Source organism: Silurus meridionalis, chromosome 13 (assembly GCF_014805685.1).
Source record: "Silurus meridionalis isolate SWU-2019-XX chromosome 13, ASM1480568v1, whole genome shotgun sequence".
Lineage (NCBI taxonomy): Eukaryota > Metazoa > Chordata > Actinopteri > Siluriformes > Siluridae > Silurus > Silurus meridionalis.
Window position 1 is genome coordinate 16,038,889 of NC_060896.1, and position 24,585 is coordinate 16,063,473.

The 24,585-nt window shown below is 36.8% G+C and overlaps 1 protein-coding gene across 7 annotated transcripts in view; it reads right to left on the bottom strand.

Annotated features, from left to right (window-relative positions):
• The window catches only part of chd2 (chromodomain helicase DNA binding protein 2), a 79,850-nt gene that overhangs the window by 25,513 nt on the left and 29,752 nt on the right, over positions 1 to 24,585 (bottom strand). For 5 of the 7 annotated variants that reach the window (XM_046864485.1, XM_046864482.1, XM_046864483.1 and 2 more), the window contains 19 exons: positions 23,643 to 23,704; positions 17,319 to 17,429; positions 15,200 to 15,358; positions 14,726 to 14,862; positions 10,385 to 10,610; positions 10,094 to 10,194; positions 9,953 to 9,994; positions 9,591 to 9,760; positions 9,276 to 9,400; positions 4,999 to 5,215; positions 4,766 to 4,855; positions 4,457 to 4,647; positions 3,973 to 4,161; positions 3,697 to 3,859; positions 3,437 to 3,589; positions 3,041 to 3,112; positions 2,399 to 2,548; positions 2,159 to 2,307; positions 1,955 to 2,051 (listed from right to left, as the gene is read on the bottom strand). In XM_046864485.1, coding sequence (XP_046720441.1) covers positions 1,955 to 2,051; positions 2,159 to 2,307; positions 2,399 to 2,548; positions 3,041 to 3,112; positions 3,437 to 3,589; positions 3,697 to 3,859; positions 3,973 to 4,161; positions 4,457 to 4,647; positions 4,766 to 4,855; positions 4,999 to 5,215; positions 9,276 to 9,400; positions 9,591 to 9,760; positions 9,953 to 9,994; positions 10,094 to 10,194; positions 10,385 to 10,610; positions 14,726 to 14,862; positions 15,200 to 15,358; positions 17,319 to 17,429; positions 23,643 to 23,704 — 2,604 coding nt within the window. Of the gene's footprint in view, positions 1 to 1,954; positions 2,052 to 2,158; positions 2,308 to 2,398; positions 2,549 to 3,040; positions 3,113 to 3,436; positions 3,590 to 3,696; positions 3,860 to 3,972; positions 4,162 to 4,456; positions 4,648 to 4,764; positions 4,856 to 4,998; positions 5,216 to 9,275; positions 9,401 to 9,590; positions 9,761 to 9,952; positions 9,995 to 10,093; positions 10,195 to 10,384; positions 10,611 to 14,725; positions 14,863 to 15,199; positions 15,359 to 17,318; positions 17,430 to 23,642; positions 23,705 to 24,585 lie in introns of those variants that run through there. The other 2 variants (XM_046864484.1, XM_046864489.1) reach the window with 2 other exon arrangements.

Below are 24,585 nucleotides of genomic sequence, written 5' to 3' on the forward strand. Positions count from 1 at the left end.
GGTATCTGCGGAACAGCATGGGAATGGTCTCAACTCATCTTTTCTTTCCCTCCATCAGATACCACAGCTTCCGCTCGGATCTCAGCATGCTTGTCAGACATATCTTTATGGATGAGGGCTCACCAACTTAAACTCAACCCCAGCAAAACAGAACTGCTGGTCATCCCAGGTGATTCATCTCCAGGTCAAGATCTACAAATAACACTTCATGAATCTCTGCTCTCCCCTTCAGCCACTGCTCGTAACCTTGGGGTAACTATGGACAATGAACTGTCTTTTTTCCCACATGTCGCTAATGTTGCTCGTTCTTGTCGATTTCTTCTCTATAACATCCGAAGGATTCGACCATTTCTGTCCATACAGGCTGCCCAGTTGCTTGTTCAGTCTCTTGTCATTTCAAGACTGGACTACTGCAACTCTCTGCTGGCAGGTCTTCCCCTGAACGCTATTCGTCCACTGCAAATGATCCAAAACGCAGCTGCACGACTTGTGTTCAATCAGCCCAGGTTTTCCCACACCACCCCACTGCTGCGCTCCCTTCACTGGCTTCCAGTAGCTGCACGTATCAGATTCAAAACACTGATGCTTGCCTACAAGGCCAAAATGGACCAGCACCATCTTACCTCAGTGACCTCATCACATCTCGCACTGCACCACGCTGTCTGAGATCCTCCAGCACTGCTCGACTGGTACCACCTTCTCTCAGAAGGAGAGGTAAGTACAATTCAAGGCTCTTCTCTGTTCTGGCACCGAGGTGGTGGAATGAACTTCCCCTAGATGTCCGTACAGCAGAGTCCCTGATTTTCTTTAAGCGACGACTGAAGACCTACCTCTTCCTGAAATACCTAAATTAGCACTTTCCAAGTTTGTAGAATTCGAGTTATATTTATATTGAGTTTGTATTCTTGCGTACCAGTGTAGATTTATTCACTACTAGAGATTTAAAGCACGTTTGTACGTCGCTCTGGATAAGGGCGTCTGCTAAATGCCGCAAATGTAATGTAAATGTAAGATGTTTTCTGAGACACGCCTTTATGTTCTTTTTGCTCAGCAGCAGTTTTGGTCTTGGAACTCTGCCATGCAGACCATCTTTGCCCAGTCGCTTTCTTATGGTGGAGTTATGAACACTGACCTTAACTGAGGCAAGTGAGGCCTGCAGCTCTTTGGATGTTGTTGTGGGGTCTTTTGTGACCTCTTGGATGAGTCGTCCCTGTGCTCTTGGGGTAATTTTGGTCGGCTGGCACTCCTGGGAAGGTGTGTGTGTGTGTGTGTGTGTGTGTATATTACATATAATATTTAATTTTCTAAAGATATATTCTACTTATTTTCAGCAGACTTTAACAAAACGGAATTGTAAGGATTTTCTCCTTTAAAGAGAAATTCTTGAAGCAAAAGCCAAAGAATCCATATTGCCAGAAGTGGCACAATTACGTGCATGCGCAAAACAAACAAGTCACACACTACAAGTCGCATTTTGGCTACAGATTAAGTAGCCACCGTGACACTGCGCTAACTCTATTTCCTTTTTTATACTCCTGGAATTGTTGTTTATGTTTTAAAGTTAAATAATAATAATAATTAACAAAACAGTGACACTACACAACATTGGAAGGCGAAGACTAAACAAACTTATAGTCCGCCACTTAATATATTCCTGTGGGAACTATGTTCCGCAATGCATCCCTAGTCTACACTTAAAACTGATTAATAAACTTTCTTTCAGCTTCTCCCATTAGGGGTCGCCACAGACCACGTTTGATTTGGCACGTTTTACGCTGGATGCCCTTCCTAATGCAACCCTCCCCAATTTATTCGGGCTTGGGACCGGCACTGAGAGTAAATGGGATGGTTCCCTGACCGGGAATCGAACCCGGGTCGCAGCGGTGGGAGGGCTGCGTCTTAACCACTAGACCACCAGGGGACCACTTAAAACTGATTAATAATAAATGAATACCTGTAGCTCTGATTCCTCCTCTTCAGGTTCTTTAAACAGATCTTCGGCACCAAATTTCAAGATAGCAGCCAACTCCTCCTTGTTAAAAGGATTTGAACTGAAAATAGTTCCAGTGTAATTTAGGAGAATACAATGGAATTTTTATTTAGTTTCAACAATAAGCACATTTTCTGCTATAGGAGAAAAAATAAAACAAAAGCTCACTTTGAATTGCCTGAGTTGTTGTCTAGTATTGTTCTTCCAGTGGTGTCCATTCTTTGTATTACAAGATGGTCTAGCACCATCTTTTTTTTTGCCCTTTCAATAATATCCTCTTCCACAGTGCCTTTTGTGACCAGACGATAAATATTAACCTAAACAGAATTGAAAATGCACATTAGTGTAGTAATACCCCAATGACATGGTCAAAATGTTTCTGTAAGTTTCATGAATAAGGAGTATTACTTGTTTCTTTTGGCCTATTCTGTGGGCTCTGGCCTGGGCCTGCAGGTCATTCTGAGGGTTCCAGTCAGAGTCGAATATGACAACAGTGTCTGCTGAGGCCAAGTTGATGCCCAGTCCTCCAGCACGAGTGGACAAGAGAAAACAGAAATCCTGAAGCAGATGAAAATTAAGCACAGTAACAGTGTTAAGATATCAGTGTTGCTTTTGTAAGACTGTGCATGCACCTTCATTCTTGTAAAAGCCAAGACACCCTAGGTTAGAGGGCAGGTACCACCCCTTTGTTAGCTTAGCCTAGAGTAGCTAGCCAGTTTGTTTGCCTTTTGTTAGGTTAGCTTATTACTCAAGTTCATTTCTTTGGCACTGTCCATGTTCTTCTGCCTCTGTGAGTTCCCCCTGTCACCTTTGTCTTGTGTCTTTCCTGTTGTGTATAGTCACTCTAATGCTCAAATGCAAAACTTACTGACAAACAAAGGCAATAACCATACCCTAATCGCTGGTCCTATTATATTTACCAGTATTTTGATTAAAAAATAATAATAATAAAAAAAAGAATGAAATATATCTTTCCCAGATACAACGAGTCAATCACAATGCCACCCAAAACTGTGTGAAAAGGCAAAGACATCAAGTTATAGTACATACCTCTGAACCTTCTGCATTAAAGTGGTCAAGTGCTTGTTTCCGAAGCTCTCCCTTGATGGAGCCATCCAGTCTCTAAATAAGAAAAAAGAGCCACAAAGGAAGTCAATACATCAGCATCCAAGTTGGGGTATTTGTTCTACAAATAAGTGTAAAAAAGTGTTGCCAGTCCATATAAACAAAATAACCAGTAGATAAACAGAGCACTATTCAAAATATAGATGCAATCCTTTCCAAATCGTTTCGCAAACATATCTACAAACATACTATCTAAATACCATTCAAAACCCAGTCTATAGACAAAAACATAAATAAGTTTTAGCACAGAGAACATTGGTAAATTTAGTAAATGTATATGTCAAAGTTCAAAATAAATTTACTGGAGGAAAAATATCATACCTGGAAAGTATAGCGTTTCATGGCCAGATAATCAGCTAAAATGTCCAGCATACGGACCATCTGAGAAAAGATGAGCACACGATTGCCTCGTTCCCTCAGTCTTGTTAGCAATTTGTCCAAGAGCACAAGTTTTCCACTGCCACGAACAAGTGCCTGCCCCGGAAAAAAAATCAGTTCATATTAGTGTTGAAATTTGAACCAAAATAAAATCTAAAATAATTTAAGGTTATAAAGCAGATTGTCACCCTAAGAACATATACCTGCAGATGTTCCTGAGGCTTCTCATTTTCACACTCCTCTGGCTGCTTGATGAGAAAGCCATGATTACAACATTTCTTCAGCTCCATAACAATGTTGAGAAAGCCAGAGGAACTGCCTCTAGTACCTTTAGATAAGGCTTTGTAATTCCGTGTCAGAATCCACCTTAAATTAAAAAATGGCATCACAGATAATTATTTTTTTTTTAAATAAGAAAAAAGGGCTATTTCTCAAAAGCAAAACTTGAGGTTAGAAAGTGTATACAAAGAAGGAGCTACTTGTAAAACTGTTTCTGTTGGGCTGACATGTCCACTCTGAGTATCTGCTCCACTTTAGCAGGCAGCGATTTCTCCACATCCTTTTTAACACGCCGCAGAAGAAAGGGCTCAAGCACTTTGTGCAGACTTTGGTAGCCATTGTCCCTGCCCTTACCATGCTCTTCTTCAAAATCCTCCCACAACTCAAACCTAAAACAAAGCAAAGGTCTAGCTTTCAAATGTGCAGAAAATTTGGTATAGAAACATTTAAAAATCTTATCTAAAGTCCAAATGAAACCCTAAAAAAAGCAACAATATTTAATTTATATCTCATTTGTCTACTTTGCTTGTATGTTAATAAAATTCTTCAATAACATTAAATCACTTGGCATTTATTGTTGATGTTGGCACAAATAAAAAAAAATCCACAATATAAAATGTTGCATCTCAGTAGATGGTGAAATTATAACCTAGGTAAAACTGCAATTAGCAGAGTAAAACCTACTTGTCAGGCATTAGAAAGTGCAGGAGGGACCACAACTCTTTGAGTGAATTCTGCAATGGTGTTCCTGTTATGAGTAGCCTGTGGTTAGACCTAAAATCTATTAGTGTTTTATACAGCAGAGAGTCATCATTCTTCAGCCGGTGAGCTTCATCCACCCCAAGAAATGCCCAGTTTATGTTCCCCAAAACAGCCTGCAATAAAAAGACCAAAAACTGCTATGTTTTTAAAGCAAACACTTAAAAAAAATTCAGCTACATGCATACATATAAAAGTTTGGGTTTTGTGTTTTTTACAGAATATATTCATCACCTTATCTTTTAATAGAATTTCATATGTGGTCAAAAGTGTGTTAAACTTAATTCTTTTGGTCTGCTGGTGAATCCATTCATAATCACGAATCTGTAAAATATATATACATAAAACTAAAAGTATCAGTCTCACACACAAAAACAGGTAACAAAACAAAAACATTTAAAATTTATTTTTAAATAATAACTGTATACTCAACAAACATCCATATGAACATTCAAGTGCATTTGTACCGTCTTTCTGCTCAAAACATCCCCCAGGTAGACCACAACGTTCATGTCAGGAGCCCAATTACTGAACTCACGCTGCCAAGATGTGAGTGTAGAGAGGGGAACAACCAAGAGGAAGGGCCCATACAGCTGGTGCTGATGGAACAGGTAGGAAAGAAATGAAATTGTCTGGATGGTCTTCCCCAGGCCCATCTCATCAGCTAAGATAACACTGTTACACCTAAACAACATGATTGAACCACATTAGCGATTGGCACAGACAATCAAACTCAGAATTTACAAACTGATGGGTCTCTCTAAGTATAGTGGATATAAAGCCTACAGACCCCCTAAAATGGCAGATTGTTGTGGTGCAAAAAAAATTAAACCAAGATAAATCATGTCAGAACCTTTTCCACCTTTATTATAAAATTGCAAAATATATATTAAATGGAAAAACAATTTAAGGGGAAAATATACTAATTATAATAATGTTTATATCCACCATTAACCATTCTGACATCACCTTGATAACATTCAATTAGAAAAGCCATGGGACACAGAGATTTTAAAGCAGGTATGGATCTCATTATTAAAAAATATTTATTAGAAGAAGGTTTAAAAAATGTAATTAAAAACAAATGAACACACCATTAAGCATTGGAAAGGTGTTAAAAAAACAAACAGAAAGAAATCTCATAAATTCTATATTTCATGTGTAGAGTGAGGCAAAAAAGTTTAGTCAGCCACCAATTGTGCAAGTTCTCCCACTCAAAAAGAGAGGCCTGTAATCTAAGGTGCACTTTAACTATGAGAGACAAAATGAGGAAAAAATAAAATCCCGAAAATCACATTGTCTGATTTTTAAAGAATTTATTTGCAAATTATGGTGTAAAATAAGTATTTGTTCACCTACAAAAAAATAGCAAGATTTCTGTCTCTCACAGACCTGTAACTTCTTCTTTAAGAGGTTCCTCTGTCCTCCACTTGTTACCTATATTAATGGCACCTGTTTGAACTCGTTATCAGTATAAGACACCTGTAAAAACTCAACTTGTTGTGTTTGTAGGAGAAAGAATGCCGAGTTGTATCCAAAGAACACCATACCTACTGTGAAGCATGGGGGTGGAAACACCATGCTTTGGGGCTGTTTTTCTGCAAAGGGACAAGGACGACTATTCCGTGTAAAGGAAAGAATGAATGGGGCCATGTACCGTGAGATTTTGTGTGAAAACCTTATATCAGCAAGGGCATTGAAGATGAAACGTGCAATGAAAGAGTGGCTTCGTAAGAAGCATTTCAAGATCCTGGAGTGGCCTAGCCAGTCTCCAGATCTCAACCCCATAAAAAAATCTTTAAAGGGAGTTGAGAATCCGTGTTGCCCAGCGACAGCCCCAAAACATAACTGCTCTAGAGGAGATCTGCATGGAGGAATGGGCCAAACTACCACCAACAGTGTGTAAAAACCTTGTGGAGACTTACAGAAAATGTTTGATCTCTGCCAACAAAGGGTATATAATAAAGTATTAAGATGAACTTTTGTTATTGACCAAATACAGTGGAACCCGCTTATCTCGCCCTCGGTTATCTCGACAACCCTATTCAGTCGACGTTTTTGAAGTGAAACCGCCAAATTCTCGCTTTTTCTAAGCATTTTTTATCGGTTATATCGGCTTTTTTTATGTCGCCGAACCCTAATATCTCGAGCACAAGCGGGGGAAAAATTTGCCATTGAACGCCGGTTATCTCGGTGCAGCCGCAGAAGAACTCGCGGAAGTGGCGGAAAAATCAAGGCTTACAGCTGCTACAGGTGTTGTATTGTATACTGGTGAATCTCTGCTGTTAGTTAGTGCACATATGTCTTTTGTTGTTAAATGTTATGCAATGAACGGGAGGCGAAAGCCGCGCTTGGCGGGGGGGGGGAGAATCCGCGGTGCACTTTGGGAAGAAAAGCGCAGCCGTTGAGAGAGAGCCGGTGGGAAGGCACGTACCGGAATACGCATGAGCGATAGCAACGACCGCCGTGAACCAACATATACCAACAATAACGGACAGTGAGAGTGTGGAAGTTTAAATAGGAGCTGGTGATGATAAACGAGCACCATACGTGCGTGATTGAAGCGGAGCTTCAGAGAAAGTGGTCGAGAAAGCACCTGACACGCCGAAGGGGCTTAAAGGGGGCGTGGCAGTGGATTCCTGACAGATAAACATGTACTGTACGTATTTTTATAGCATGCCTTCATCAAACAAATCGTGGCAACGCTGTTGTGTAAAAAACCCCTTCAAAAACACGTGCATGCACATTCTTATTTATTAACGCACATCATGTACATAAAGAAATTTCAAGCACGTTAATATATTGCCGCCATTTTGATTTTCGTTTATCTCGATCATCGGTTACCTTGATGCTTTTTGGCGACCCCCTAGGACAACGACATAACCGGGTTCCACTGTACTTATTTTCCACCATAATTTGCAAATAAATTCTTTAAAAATTAGACTAATTTTTGGGATTTTTTTCTCATTTTGTCTCTCATAGTTGAAGTGTACCTATCTCATCTTTTTAAGTGGGAGAACTTGCACAATTGATGGCTGACTAAATATTTATTTGCCCCACTGCATATGGAAGGGTAATAAAACAGAAGCCTTTTTAACAAAAAAAAAAAATGCAATAAAATACATGGTTTGACATTTTTTGATAATAATACCCGAGGATATTCTAGCACAAAATGAAAGACCAAATAAACAACATCCACAGTGAAGCATGGAAGTGGCAGCATCATGCTTTGGGGCTGCTTTTCTTCAGCACTGGGCCTTTTTAATTAGGGTGCAGAGAATAATAATTAGTTTAAAATTCCAGACAGTTTTGGCAAAAAAATTCAGCTTCACCTTAAATACTTAAGATGAAAAGGAATTTCACCTTTTATCATAAAAATTAACTGAAGCACATCTAAATAAAAAAAAATAATGGCTTCACTAAAACAAATTTAGGCCGATTATTAGGTAGGTGCATCTGACACACCAAACCGTTCATGTACGTTCTGCGCTTGCTTGAGAGAACTTAACTCTTACTTAACTTTACTAGTCTGTATTCAGCATCCAAACAGGAAGAGTTAGAACAGTAAATATATAAAGCAAGCATTTTTTTCAATCATGACTTCTAAGTTGCAAAGACAAGATAAAAAATTACAGCAAGTGTGTTTCTTGTTCTCTTTCTCGCCGACGAGCTCCTGTCGGAACTCGGAAGCCGTCTCCTCGACACTCCGCCACTGTTAGCTTGGAGTTTGCCGGGCTTTAAGTTCTTATTATTCTTACATAATCTTGCCCTGTATATTTCATATGTTAAATATGATGCTACTTTTGGAGCGAGAATGAGAGAATAACATTTGAAGAGAGAGTTATAGAGTAACATTTGGAGAGAGAATAAGAATAACCTTTTGGAATTGTGTTGTGAATTAGCCTTCAACCGGCTTTTTGCATGAAAGAATGGCAAATTCTTTGCTAAGTCAAGATGTGCCAAACTGACTGACTTTTACTCAAACATGCTGCGATAAAATCTAAAGATACTTCTAAGTATCTAAGTATTAGTTTTGGGTGCGGGCACTTAAACAACAATGTTATTGTAAATTTTCATTTCTTTTCACTAAAACGACTATTATTGTAGGTTGCAATTTGTCATGATTTATCTTGGTTCCATTTTTCTTTTCATCGCAGAGATATGCAGACGTTTTATAACCACAAATTAGCAAAGTAAATCTGTTCATTTTTTCCCCTGGAATTTAGTATGTGGCTGTGAAAAGTTGTGTGCATTCTGCCACAAAAGCATTAGCAGTCAGGCACCGACACTGGGCAAGATGAGCAAATTATCACAAAATCTTTAGTGGGGTTGTAGCCAGGTTTCTGAGGAAGCCACTCAACATCCTTCATGCCAAGCATGGCAAAGAAAAATCTTACAGCATTCTTGACAGCTATGTGCCTCTAATTTCTTTGGCAACAGTTAAAGGAAGGGTGAAATATGGGTATAATGGTAAGGTGACTACATCCATAACATTTAGATAATTTATGAGTGTATAAAAATAATTTTTTAATTGAAAGCATTAAAATAATAGTGTACAAGAAGCAAAGGCTAAGCTACATATTTAAAGCAGTTTTCACAACATGAACATTAATTTGTTCTATGTATACAAGAGAGTTTTAGGACTAGAGAAATGCAACTGATTAATTTAAAAGTTAATTATAAAATTGTATTTATAATATATATAAAAATAATACATGAAAAAAAAGTACAGCACTTAAAGTACCTGCACCAAGAGTGTGCAAGCCAGTTCAGTCCATCTAACTGGTAGTCTCTCAGCTCCAAGTTCTCATCTCCAATATAAGAGGGCTGCTTCTTTAGAGCCACAAATCTGGGTCTCTGTTTTAACACCTTCAAAAAGTTAAAGAATAGAGTATGGTCATTCTGATTTGCCATAATACAAGATACAAAAACCTACTGATTAGGTGCAAACCCATTTTAATTAGAAATATTAAGACAGCATAATATTGCCATACAAGTAGCAAAAAAATAACTATAAATAGATTTAAAAGATAAGAAAATGCTTATATAAGTCTCTCACCTTACAGTCTTTTGAGGGGATAGTCTTGGAGACATTCCTGTTGTTGAAACTATCTATGCAAGACTGGAACTTTTTCCCTATTAAGGCACCATTTTCCCAAGTGCACTCTGCATAGGGCAGACCCATCCACTTACACAAGTATTCAGGCTCGTTAGATGTGGTCTTATGCGCTGTTGCAAGGGAGGTAAATGGACTAAAGCATTTGACTAATTAAATGATTCAAAGTCACATACATTTACACTTTTGTAATTATAAAATGTCAAATGAATCACTGTCCTACAAACATGACATTAATTAAATATACCAGCTTGTAGGGTTTTTTTTTTGTTACAAAAATCATGTGAAATGTGTAAAGTACTTACAGGTAAAATCAGAGTGCACTTGTGACTTCCCTGTTCTTGTTGCTGTAAAAACGTTAACATTCCAAAATCACAAATTTAGAGAGAAATCTCTACAGACAATTCCATGATTCAGCATAATCATTTAATACCTCCTGTACATACCAATGATTCTCTCCACTATCTGAAACTGCTTTTTCAGATCAATGGTTAACTCTTGTTGGCAGTTGTAATATTCCAAATCCTCTGGTGAGGCTTTTTTCAACCTAAACGTGACCAAATTGTGGGATTTAATTAAAACCTCGTTTCAAGAGCTATATGGAACACGCATTAATAATTCAAGTCATTAGAAAAAAATTTAATAAATAAATACAAAATAAAATAAAGTTAAGGCAGTTTAAATAACAATAAATTAATTTCTAAAGTTCAAACAAATGTATGTAAAAATCCCCTCACCAAGCACTGAGCTCCTCATTTTTCTTTTTAAAATTTTCCAGTTTTTTCATCCCTTTGGCCTTTCGCTGAGTGAGTGAGTCCACACTTTCCCATGTGTTGTGAATGTAGGACCAGCCCTTCCATTTAATAAGGAACTGAGTCTCTCCTTCTTCCTTTTCAGACTCAAAATCTGCTATGGGCTGTCCATTGGCCTCTACAGCATAGAGCGTAGTGGCAACACCAGTAGCTGTGAAGTAAAAGACAGATTTTTTTTTTTTAATCCACCACAGAATTTACATACAATCTAAAATAGTGATGAGACAATAGCAGGTAGTTTTCTGGACAGAGTTTAAGGACTTAAGCCAGGAGAAGACCTTGAATGTATTTTACTTCACTGGCCATATTTAGACTGAACTAACAGGTTATAAACAAACCACATCACCTTTGCGCAAGCATGTAGAGGTCAGTTATGTAAAAAAGTGACCATGGTGACTAGGGATGCACCGAATATTCGGCCACCGAAAATTTTCGAAAGACTTTAATCACCGAAAAAAACATGGCCGAAACAGTTTGTTGTGATGACGCAAACAGAAACCGCAGCCTGCACGTGCATGTCTAAAGCAACATGTCTGCGGTGTGGACGTTTTTCAGTATATCTGAGAAAGACCCACGGATAGCGATTTGCAATACATGTAATGCAGAAATTTCAAGATGGGGTACGTCTGCAAAGACTTTCTCCACGTCGGGTTTAATTTATCACCTGAAATCCAGACATCCCGATCGCTATGCTGAATATGAGAGGAAAGCGGCACAGAAAAGCAAAACCCCTCCGAGCACGCGCACTCCGTCTGTGGCAGAAGTTTTTGAAAAGGCAGGAAGTTTTCCAGTGATATTGTTGTATTTTTATATCTTTAAGCAGTTGCACTTGTTCTGAATGCACTTTGTTTTTATGAAAGAACATATTTAATTGTACAACCTTTCAGCAGGCCAGAGGGCCTGTACATTATTATGTAATGTACACGAGTGCATTTAAGTTAAACATTTAAGTTTGAATTTTAATTTATTTTATCCTGTGCATTGTTGCAATGTGCTATAAATAAATATTTTCATAATTTGTAATTGATTTATTCTTTGAAACTTTAATATTAATTCATGCAATTGAAATGCTTTGATTTTGGTAAGGTTAGTACACAGTCATAGCCATAAATGCAATGTAATAATAATTGGCATAATTTCTTTCGGTGTTTCGGTTTTCGGCCTTGCTTTCCTCTTTTTTGGTTTTCGGTTTCGGCCAAGAATTTTCATTTTGGTGCATCCCTAATGGTGACAAATGATGTGTTTTTTTATTTTATTTTTTTAAGATGCAATTTGTTAATAAAAAAAAACTTAGAATGTAACGTTAATATACTTAAAATGTTAAGTATAATAAAATACCAAAAAAAAACCCCACCAATTTTATAGGGATAAAATTTCTAAAATGTAATAACCAAATGAAAGTTAAAGCTTTTATGCTTTTTATATTGTCTAAAGAAGTGACGGTTAATTTCTTTAAAAAATTGTGGACAAATCAGTTTAGCTTTAACAAATTTCTTGAAATTTGGCAGACACCCTTATCCAAAGCGAGCTTCAAGCATTCAATTTCTATACAACTGAGAAGTTAGGGGTTAAGAGCCTTGCTCAGGGGCCCAGGAGTGACAGTTTATTGGTGACGAGATTTTAACTCACAGCCTGATAAAAAAGTCCAACACCTTCACCACTGAGCTACCACTTTTTACTGAGAAACACTGAGAAACACATTTTACAAATTGAAATGCAATAACAAAAAAGCATTTGAAATTAATTATTGCATTTGTAGATAAAAAAAAAAAAGCATGACTCAAAAATTGTGAAATATTTATAATGATTTCAAATCAAATCAAATTTTATGTGTATGTGACAAATAAAATTTGAATTTTTTTATTATTAAACCATATTAGTGTGGACATGCTAATGCTGCTGAAAAAACAGTAATGAATTGAGGAAAATCTGGAAATAATGAAAACTGTAACTGGAGAGCTTATTTTGACATATTTTGAAAACAAGTTCTTCATAAGAATTTGATGTAGGGGACACTTAATGGGAATAGGTGATCATTATCTATAAAACCTATAACTCCTAGGAAGTTCCCACTTTAACTGTATTTTGTAAATTTAGCCTAGGTTGTACACAACTAAACTCTCATCATGTATAGGAAATGTCTGTTACACAATACGTGGGCTGCAACAAATGATCGATAAAATCTATAATGAAATTCTCTGTCAACAAATGGCGTTATTGATTAGTTGGGCTACTCAAGTTATGGTGGTCTGTAGAATGGGGTTTTAGAGGTGAAGAAGAAGAGGAGGAGAGTGAGGAGTGAAAGAATAATAAGATGGTGGAAACTGTAAGAGGAAGAATGTAGTGTGAGATTCAGGTCAGACAGGGGCTCGGTGGTGAAGAGGTGCTGGATGATTGGGCAACTACTGCAGAAGTGATAAGGGAGACTGCTAGAAAGGTACTTGGTGTGACATCTGGAAATAGAAATGAAGACAAAGAGACGTGGTGGTGGAATGAGGAAGAGCAGGAGAGCATAAGAAGAAAGAGGTTGGAGAAACAGGATTGGGATCAACAGAGTGATGAGAAAAGTAGGCAGGAGTACAAGGAGATGCGGCAGCAGGTGAAGAGGGATGTGGCAAAAGCCAAGGAAAAGGCATATGAGGACCTGTAGGAGAAGTTGGACACTAAGGAAGGAGAAAAGGATTTGTAGCGATTGGCCAGGCAAAGGGACCGAGCTGGAAAGGATGTGCTGCAATAAAGGATGGAGATGGAAATGTGTTGACAAGTGAGGAGAGTAGATGGAGGATTGAGATTGAGAAGATGGAGGGAGTATTTTGAGCAGCTGATGAACGAGGAAAAAAAGAGAGAAGGTTGGATGGTGTGGAGATGGTGAAGCAGGAAGTGGATAGGTTTAGTAAGGAGGAAGTGAGAGCAGCTATTAAGAGGATGAAAAGTGGAAAGTCGGTAGGACCAGATGACATACCGGTAGAAGCATGGAGATGTTTAGGAGAGATGCAGTGGAGTTTTTAACCAGGTTGTTCAACATATTTTGGAAGGTGAGAGGATGTCTGAGGAATGGAGAAGGAGTGTGCTGGTACCGATCTTTAAGAATAAGGGAGATGTGCAGACCTGCAGTAACTACCGGGGAATTAAGTTGATCAGTCACACCATGAAGTTATGGGAAAGAATAGTGGAAGCCAGGCTGAGTGAAGAGGTGACCATCTGTGAGCAACAGTATGGTTTTATGCCTAAGAAGAGCACCACAGACGCATTATTTGCTTTGAGAATGTTGATGAAGAAGTATAGAGAAGGTCAGAAGGAGTTGCATTGTATTTTTGTGGATTTAGAGAAAGCGAACGACAGGGTGCTGTGAGAGGAGTTGTGGTATTGTATGAGGAAGTCTGGTATGTCAGAGAAGTATGTGAGGGTGGTGCAGGACATGTTTGAGGACAGTGTGACAGCAGTGAAGTGTGCAGTGCGACCGACAGACTGGTTCAAGGTGGAGGTTGGACTGCATCAAGGATTGGCTCTGAGCCCTTTCCTGTTTTACAGTGGTAATAGACAAGTTGAAGGACGAGGTCAGACAGGAGTCTCCATAGACTATGATGTTTGTGGATGATATTGTGATTTGTGGTGAGAGTAGGGAGCAGGGAGAGAAGAGCCTGAAGAGGTGGAAGTATGTGCTGGAGAGAAGGGGTAATGAAAGTAGCAGTAAGACAGAGTACATGTGTGTGAATGAGAGGGAGGGCAGTGGAGGGGTGCGGTTGCAGGGAGAAGAGGTGGTGAAGCAAGACACAACCAACAGAGAGAAATGCAAGAGTTAATTTGTGACATTTCTTAGCTTCTTAATATGCTTTAGACAGTCATTTGTCTTGTGAGGAAAGGGTAAGTACAGAGTCAATAGCCCTATTAGTGAAACTTCAACTAAGTCAGACAATCCGAAAAATCTCAAGAGCTTTAAATATACCCTAAAGTTCAGTCTCCAAAACCATGATGAAACAAGCTCTCATGAGGACTGTCCCAGGAAAGTAACACCAAAAGCTACCTCTGCTGCAAGGGATTTCTTAGAGTTCAAGTGGAAAAAATATTTCAACGTCTATTGTTCAGAGGAGAAGGCATAAATCAAGCCTTCATGATCGAACTGATACCATTGTACATTGTTCATTTGATTGAACAAAATAACCATTACTTTGGGAAAGATCAAAGATAAAACATGAGAGAAGATAAGCTTCCAAACCTTCAATAACTGTGATATAATCGAGAACAAAAGAACCTCTTTTTTCTCACCTCCTTTCTTGCCAGTCCTTATGTCCATGACTTTCTCAATGGTCTCACTGTCATCATCCTGCACATCCTCTGTCCCCTCTGCCATCTCAATCAGGTCGTCAGAGTCAGTTTCAAAATCATGCTGGTCCTCCTTGTAACTGCAGTCAGTAGACACTCATTACAAAAAAGAAGCCTCGACAAACATAGCTTTTATTATAATTGATTAGAAATGCTAACATTAAAGAAAAATATAACAGATAACTAAAGTAGGCAATGAAATAGTGCTCTTGAATATGTTGCAATGACCATGCACCTTTATGTTTACAATGGGTATTAATAAAATATATATATATATTTTTTTTTTACATTTAAGATTTTCAAAAGTAAGCAAGCTGTAATTGTACCATTTACCTTCATGCTTTCCTTTTGCAAAAATAAATAACCCTGCAAGATGTGTAAGTAATCTTGAATACAAGGGAACAACATTGTTCTTACCTAACTTTCGTAGCTGCTCTTCTCCGTGTCAGTCTTATTGGCGTATCCTCTTCCTCATCTTCATCATCCTCCTCCTCCTCCTCCGATGTCTCCTGCTTCCTCTGTTTCCGTCCCTTATGAGTTTGATGCTGCTTGGCTGTAGATGATTTGGCCCGAGGCCTGAAAAAGTCACAAATAATCTCTGTTTAACTACTACTCTGGGACACTTTTACATTTCTGCTTCCCCTATATATCTGTATATCACAGTGTATAGTTATTTAGGCCCTTGTTACACTGTCTCATTAGCCAGTGGCCTTGAAACAGCTTGTAATCGAAATTGTAAAACAATTATATAATAAACAATTATTTTTAACAATTATAATCATAATTTTTTTAATCACTAAATGACATACTTCTAATGTCATAGCTTATATGACACCAGGGTACTGCATTTAACCTTCTCACTAAGTCAGTAAATGTATACACACACACAGACATACACACAGTATCTAAATGAGTACACCCCTCACATTTCAGCAATAATTTTATTATATGTTCTCAAGGGACAATTCTATAGAAATGAAACTTGGATATAGAGGAGTTCTCTCATACAAATTCATGTATACAACAACATAACTAAACTTAGCCTCTACGGAAGACTGTGGATTGATTTAATCCTACGAGTTAACCATAGCTGGGAGCAAATGGAGCAAACACAATAAAGCTCTGTCAGTGGGAGGAATTACAAACACTGAAAGAATTTTAGACAAAAGCTACAAGCCCATGTATAGAGTAGAGGGCAAATAACATATTTCTTTAAAAGTTTGTTCATAAATCAGGAGTGTATTTAGCTACTCTTTGCTACCTTGATGTCTCAGAGGTACCATGCATGAAAACAGTAAAAAATAAATATATCATATCATATCATATATACTTTTATTTAATGCCCTGCCAGCTACTGAGGCTATCTTCATGGCAAGAACAGTTTATAAGAACAAAATACCATAAAATCACAAACAAATAATTACAGCACAAGACAGTTGAAATACAATTTTTTACATTAATATATGATAAAAATTCTGAAACTTTTCCTGATGAAACGTTGTTAAACAGCTAATTAAATGAATTGCCTTCATAAAACAACCTTCTGTGGTCATTATAAGCAGGACAGTCCAACAAAATATGTTTGACAGTGAGAGGAATGCTGCAGTACAAACACTGAATAGGGTCTTCACCTTTCAGCAATCATGTGTCAGTCTTGTATGCCCGATTTAACATCTGGTTGAAATCACTTGATCAAATCTTGTCTTTAAAGGTATTAAAAACCTGTTTGTAATTTCAGGGTGTATTTCATACAGTTTGTTATTCGCCCATGTATTAAATTCTTCTTGCCACTTATTTAGTATATAACCATTGATAATAGGTCTACACTCTAAGGGAGGTACTTGGCATCTAGTTACAGCCTGCTTTAAAGATTTCTTAGCGGCTGCATCAGCTCGCTCATTTCCTGAAAGTCCAACATGTCCTGGAATCCAACAAAACATTATATTATAGGATTAATTCTGCAGATGATCAATTTTGGTTAAAATACTATCAATCAAAGGATGGTTATGTTCCAAAGATTCCACTGCTTGAAGGCATGATTTAAAATCTGTAAAAATTATAGTGATCTTTTGTAAAAACATTAATAAATAAACCACTATAAAATACAATTCTGGATATAATGGGGCTAGTTACTGCAACACAGAATAACAGAGTTCAAATCTCTATCACTATTGATTTTACAGATAAACCCATTACCTAGAATTATCCCAGTAAAAGCAGTTCACATCTTGGCTGTGTTTAAGATTTATCTTTAATATTAGTTTTTTAAACATAATTGTACTATTTATTCATGTTTGGAATTACACATTGAGACATAATCGAATTTTACTTAACAGTTAGTTAATTAACAAATGTAACTGTTATTCTGAAATGAATAGAACAAAAGGGATTAATACAGGCCAAAGCAAAGGGGTGAAAATTAAGCCACAGTAATTTCTCATTTATATTTGTCCTTAAAAAGTGAACAAATTATTCATTGTGAAATACTACTTGAGCTGCCTAAAGGCCATCAGGCTATGTCCCGCTACACTCTTACCTTCTAGCAGGAAGTCGTCTGGATCTAACTTTTTTTTCTTCCTGCTCACTCTCTGAACTGCTGTCTTCTTCCTCCTCATCTTCATCATTTGAGTCATCTTTCCAGGTATTTCTTTTAAGACAGAAATACCACAAGATTTACCTGCTGGGTCTAGAAATAATTTTAGCTACACCATCAAGCTGTTACTGATAATCCTCATCAACCAGAAATGCAGGCATCTAACAGACAATAGGTCTGTGGTTGGCTGACTAAATGTATATTTTACACACAACATATGTAATTCCTTATTATACAGAATGTACAAACATCAGTCACCATTCCTTATACACAATATACATGAGATAAAAAGTAAAACAAACAATGGCTAATATAATGCTGGAGATATTACAACTATGAGTGTGTGGACTGGTGGTCAATCTAAGATTATTGCACATTTTATTACAAGACAAGTAGAGCGTGAAAGTTAAAGGAGAACAGCAGAAATAGAACAGCAGTACAAAAACTAAGATTTTTTTTCCCTACAAATTGTGGAACATCAGAATAATGCCCAACATATAACATTGCAAAATATTTAAATATCTCATCTTTTCCAGTACATAATATTAAAAGTTTCAAAGAATCTGGAGAAATCTCTGTGCTCAAGGGATAAGGGCAAAAATCAATATTGTATGTCAGTGACCTTGCCGTTTACATGCTGTTATTTGCACATCTTTCCTGATCTGCTGCTATATTGCTCTTTTGCACAACATTTTGTTTACTGTTCAATTTTGTTCACTTTGTCGTGTTTTAACAGGTTTACTGGAGGAGCTATTTTGTTTTGTCTTGCACTGTCTTTGCACTGTTTGCACCAGGTTGCACACATGCACTTTATGTGGTGAGGACACTTAATAGTCTTTAGCCCTGTGTTTTCTGTTTCTGTGATTGTCGTATGTAGCATCCGGGTTCTGGAGGAACGTTGTTTTATTTCACTGTGTACTGCGTCAGCTATATATGGTTGAAATTACAATAAAAGCTTCTTGACTTGACTTCAAGCCCTTTAAAAAAGTCATGATTCTGTAATGGATCACTGTAATGGGCTCATTAACACCTCCAAAAATCATTGTCTGTGAACAGTTTGCCATGTCATCCACAAAAGCAGGTTAATGCAGGGGCTCATTATCTGCGCTCAGTTCAAAATGTCCCATCTCTGATGGTATGTGAGAGCATTAGAGCCTGTAGAATGGGCCGCCTGCACATTTGGTAAGGCTCCATCAATGCTGAGCTGCAGATAAAGGTTTTAATGCAGAAAAATCCATCCAGAAAACGACTTTGTCAGAGAAGGCTGTGCATATTTCAGCAAGACAATGCTGACTCCATACTAAATTTACTATAATAGGGCCTGCTTGCACTCTAGACGTTCAACCAATTGGAAACATTTTGTTTGTCGTGAAATGAAAAACACCTAAGTTCACAGATGTACATGGACAGAAGATTTTTATTTACATTTTATACACACTTTACGTTTGTTGTACATACTTTAACATGCGTTTTATTTGAGGAATTGGGGATGTACATTAACATGCATAGCAAACTGAAGACTGGTTTGATCAAGGTATATGAAAGTTTACTTGATAATGAAAGTACCATGAACGTATACTTAAACATCTCCTATGGGCTGCACAGTCATCAGACTTGAATAGTTAAGCCTCTTTGGGGTGTTTTTGAGTCATTAAATGTTTTCCTTCACCAGAATCACAGTGATCTGGCCATTGTTCTGCAAGAGGAATGACTCAAAAGCCTTCCAACCACTGCAGAATTTGAATGTCAACACCAAGAAGAACTGATGCTGTTTATTAGTGGCCGTGGCTACTTAAGAAACAACTGTTGCATGTAACTAATCTCGACTAAAAATATAACCCCAATTCCAACAAAATTGGAAAAATTGCAGAATCGAATGATTTGGAAATCTTATTTTATTTACAATCAAAAATATAAAACAAATGTTTAAACAGAGGAGATGTCACATTTTAGATGTTGCAATGTGTTGTTGTAGATAATTATATTTCATCCGTGTTAACAGTCAAGAAGAGTGTTCCTCAAGGTTCTTTATTGGCACCACTTCTTTTTTCTATTTTTATAAATGAATTAGGGCAGGGAAAGCTACATTTTTATGCTGACGATACAATTATTTATTCAACTGCATCCTCTTTGTCACAAGCTATTGAAATTCTCCAGAATTATTTTAATACATTTCAGCATAATTTACTCTAATTGAAATTAGTTTTAAATGCAAAAAAAACTAAGTATATAATTTTTCTGCGTAGTCGTTCTATGATCACTGCTCTGTCTATTCTCTCTATTGATGGTGTGCATATAGATAGAGTAACAACTTACAAATATCTAGGAATATGGATAGATGAGAAGTTGGCATTTGATGTTCATATTGATTACTTCGTAAAAAGATTAAAACCGAGACTGGGTTTTCTCTTTCGGCAAAAAAAGTTTTTCTTTTGGAGCTAGAAAGAAAATTATACAGGAGTACTTTTTTACCCATTTTAGATTATGGTGATATTATTTATATGCATGCCTCTATATATTAACTGTGTAGGTTGGACCTCCTTATATCAAAGAAATCACATATATTCGTATATACTGTAAAGGCACTGCTTGATATGCTTTCAAATTATATTACTAGGCTTTTATGTTTGCGTAAAAAGAACTACAGCACCAGATCGTCAATTGGTATTACATTAGACGTACCTAGAGTTCACTCGGAACAAGGAAAATCTGCTTTCTCTTACTGTGCTCCTTGGCTGTGGAATGAATTTTAAGCTATTACTCCACTAGAAATAATTCCTTCTTTGAATGTGTTTAAAAATATATTGCAATGTAAAATGAGTGAAATATGTTACCGTTTTAATTAATTGATTTGTTAATTTATAATTAAATCTTTTTTCTTTTTTTTTCCCTCCTTTGTTTATTTTGAATTTGTTTTGTATGTTATGTGTTTATGTGAAACTTTTTGTATGGCCACCTTGGCCAGGACTCCCTGGAAGAAGAGATTTCTGTTAATCTCAATGGGATTTTTCCTGGAAAAATAAAGGTTAAATAAAAATTAAATACAATTAATGAAGGTCATGAATTTGATGGCCACAAAACATCTCAGTGCAGTACAACGAGGTGTGAATGAGTTGGGGTGGTCAAAACTGTTGAAGGGAGCCACAAAATATTTCACCCGTGTAACAGACACTGTCGTTAAAGCCTGTGTAAAGTTCATTAGTTTCAGTGTAGACACCTGCGGCTTATAGACAGGTGCGGCTTATTTATGTTCAAAATAAAAATCTTTGTCAAATTCAGTGGGTGCGGCTTATATACGCTTTATAGTCCGGAAATTACGGTAACCTACATTTGTGAATGACTAGGCAAAATGCAGTGATTTCCATTACAGAATCATGCATGTTTTCATGCTGTGCCACATGAGGGCCTGAAGATCATGGGCATCCAATATTGTTTTTTGACTTTGTTTCTTGCACACAGAGATTTCTCCAGTTTCTCAGAATCATTTGTGTATGTATATAGATGTGATATATGCTTAGTCTTTGCAAAAATCTACGTTAAAGAACCTTATTGTAAAATTGTTCCAAAGTTTGTAGACATCGTTTTCATAGATTGGGTAACCTCTGCTTATTGTTACTTCTGAGAGACTTTGCCTAAGATACTGTTATAATTAATTATACTTAAGCTACTGTTATACTTAACCATGTTTCTGTCCTGGTTCTGACCGTCCTGGTGTTTTCTTGAGAAGTTTTGCAGCCATAAAAAAAATAAAATCCTTATTTTTTCCTCAAAGTAGAACATTTCCTTTGTTTAAACATTTAATATGATTTCTATGTTCTTTTGTGAATATAAAAATTGGTTTATAAGATTTGCAAATCATTGCATATGGACCAAGCTCTTTATTCAAGCACAGTGAAGATTTTGGTGGTTATGGTTGCTTCTGAAACTAACTCAATAATATTTACTGATGACGTAACGTCATGATGGTATCATGATGACGTAACGTCATGATGGTATCAAGTCTAGAAAAACATTTTAAAATAAGAAATGCACCAATGTAATTGAGAGGAGCAGCACCATGCAGTATCATGTGGCAAAGCAATGTCCCAAAACAGACTGCTGACACAACAAAATACTTAATGAGTGGGAAAATTGGAAGATTTAAGATTAGCTAAGTCAATCACCTGACCTCAAACCACCAGACTGGAAGAAGATACCCCCGAAACAATATGAAGCAAAACAAAAGATAAATGTAACTGTTTGGTGGGTTCATTTGGGTACAGCAAGTTTAAGCAAGTGATTAAGCAAGTGAAGTCACTATCAGAAATCTATCTACCGTATTTTCCGGACTATAAGCCCCTACTTTTTTCCCAAGCTTTGAAACCCGCGGCTTAAAAAATTAAGCGGCTAATTTATGGATTTTTCTCGGTTTAACAAGCTTCATGCTAAAAAACTGAGCCCCATAACATTAAACCAATGAAATTGCTGAACGGGTTAAGGTGAACCAATGAAACTCTTTATATTAAATCGCGCTCCCACTGAATCGGGCCGCACATCATCATAAATATGGATGAGGTTCCTCTGACGGTTGACCTGCCGCTCACTCGGACTGGCAACTGGAAATGTGAATCATACGTCACGCTGAAAACAACCGGGCATGAAAAAATGCACTTCACCTGTGTTCTGAGCTGCACGGCATCGGGAGAAAAATTTCGGAAATGCCAAAAGAAAAACTCCCAAGAGAAATTGTTGTGAAAGGAAAGAGGAAGACAGTGAACTATGACTTTCTTGGTAGGCTACTGTTTAGATACAAGCCGTGTTACAGGCACTGTCTTTCATTAAAGCCTGTGTAAAGTTTATTTGTTTCAATGTAGGCACCTGCGGCTTTTGGACAGGTGCGGCGTATTTATGTTCTTAATAAAAAATCCTTATGTTCTTAATAAAAATTCTTATATTTTGTACACCAAAAAATATTTTCCCCCAAAGGTGCCAATGTCCTACATTTTGATCTCAAACCAAATATACAGCAAAAGCATTGCTTTTGTCTTTATAACATTTTGGAAGGAGGTAAGTTGACTGTATAAGTACACTTTTCAATTTTCTACATTTTCCATACTTAGTAATTTTTTTCCCAGAAAAACTTACATATGTATATGTGAGTGGCAAAATTTGTAAACCTCTAGTACTATCAGTTAACTTGAATGTCAGGAATAGAGTCCATCTTTGTTCAATCAACTGGATGACAAAATCAGGTGTAAATGAATGCCCTATTTTATCTAAGAACAGGGATCTATCAAAGTCCAAGCTTTACAGCATTACATGCTTGTGGAAATGTATCAAGGACATTGATATCAATGAAATTTCTGAGGACTTCAGAAGAAGAGTTGCTATTGCTAGTCAAAGACAAGCTTTTTCAACCTATTGGAAATGTTGTTTTTTTTTTTTTTTTTAAGACAGATAAGTCCAAAATATAGATAGGAATAGGAGAAAGGAAAATGAGCATTCCAGTATAAGAACCTTATCCCATCCGTGAAACATAATGATAGTATCAGGATTTGGTCGTGTTTTGCTGTATCTGGGCAAGGATGGCTTGCAGTTATTGATGGAACAATGAATTCAGGACATCTGTCTGTGATCTGTATTTCAAGTGAAAATGTGCCATGCTGCAAGAAAACAACCCCAAGTACAAGTCCCTAAGTAAATAGTTCTACCAAAGAATGGTAAAAGAGGAACAAAGTTAAACTTTTGAAAAAAAACAAGTCAAAACCATGACCTTAATCCAAAATAAAGCAAGCAGTTCATGTTAGGAAACTCATCAACATCTTAGTTGAAGCTGCTGTGTATTAAGGAATGGGCTAAAATTCCCCCAACCCATTTTGCAAAACTGATACAGTTTGATTCAGTTACAACTTTTGACATTTAAAGATATGTAATTTTGGATCTTTTGTGACCAAGTACAATATTTTTGTTTGCTTTAGTTTACTTGCAAAAATATAGAAAATTCTAAAGTGCTAAAACTTTCAAACACCACTCTACATACAATTGCCTCTAACTCTACATGACTTCAGAAGTTTGGGTCTAAAAAAATCAAAGTTAAATGTGCATACATACTTGTGATGAATAAGAGTTTTTGGGTAAAAAGACTGTGTAACATGGGGAAATTATGTTAACATATTTTAAAGTTTAATAAAGATATCAAATTAAAATAAAAGGTGAACAAAAATAAATAAATAAAATATGTAATTAAATGTATAAGGCACACATATGCTTCATTCGGTTTGTACTCACTCTTTCTTTTTCTGTCTCAATACTTTTCTTTTGTGACTTTCACTCTCTGATTCACTGCTGTCCTGTAAAGTATTTAAATAAGAAGCATTTTATAATTAGCATAAAAATAGAAACAATTACAGTGAAACAATAACAAATGCATATATAAAAAAATCAAGGCATAAAAGACCACTTCCATAAAGAAATTAAACAGATGTATTTAAAAGCATTTGCAATAAAAATATGCATTTTTTTCCACCAGAATTTTTTTTTTTTTACACAAAATATGAGCAGTATTTTTCATCTTTAGGTCCAAAAACATTGGGACACTGAGAGACACATTTTTGGTATATATATATATATATATATATATATATATATATATATATATATATATATATATATATATACATACACACACACACAAAAATGTTGTGTTCACAAGGTAGACTGTCTGAGGGGAAAACCGAAAAGCTTTGATTTTCTTATGTTCAGCAGCCAGAGGGCTTCAGTTCGAAACTGTAATTACAGTGTTGCAGAATCATATCTTACCAGCTAACGATGAAAAAGCTGCTTCAAGTGGTCTGATCCAACAGACAACCTACTACTGCACACATTGCTGAAAAAGCTAATGCTGGTTCTGATAGAAAGGTGTTAGAATAAACATTGCATCACAGTTAATTGTGTATATGGCTGCGTAGCCACAGACCAGTCAGGGTGCCTGTGTTGACCCCTGTCCACCGGCAAAGGAGGCAACAATGGGCATGTGAGCATTAGAACTGGACCATGGAGCAAAGGAAGAAGGTGGCCTATGCCTAATGAATCTTAATTTATTTTACATCATGTGCATAATTTACCTGGGGAACACATGGCACCAGGATGCACTATAAGATGAAGGCAAGCCGGAAGAGGCAGTGTGATGCTCAGCAATATTCAGCTGGGAAACCTTGGGTCAGGTTACTTT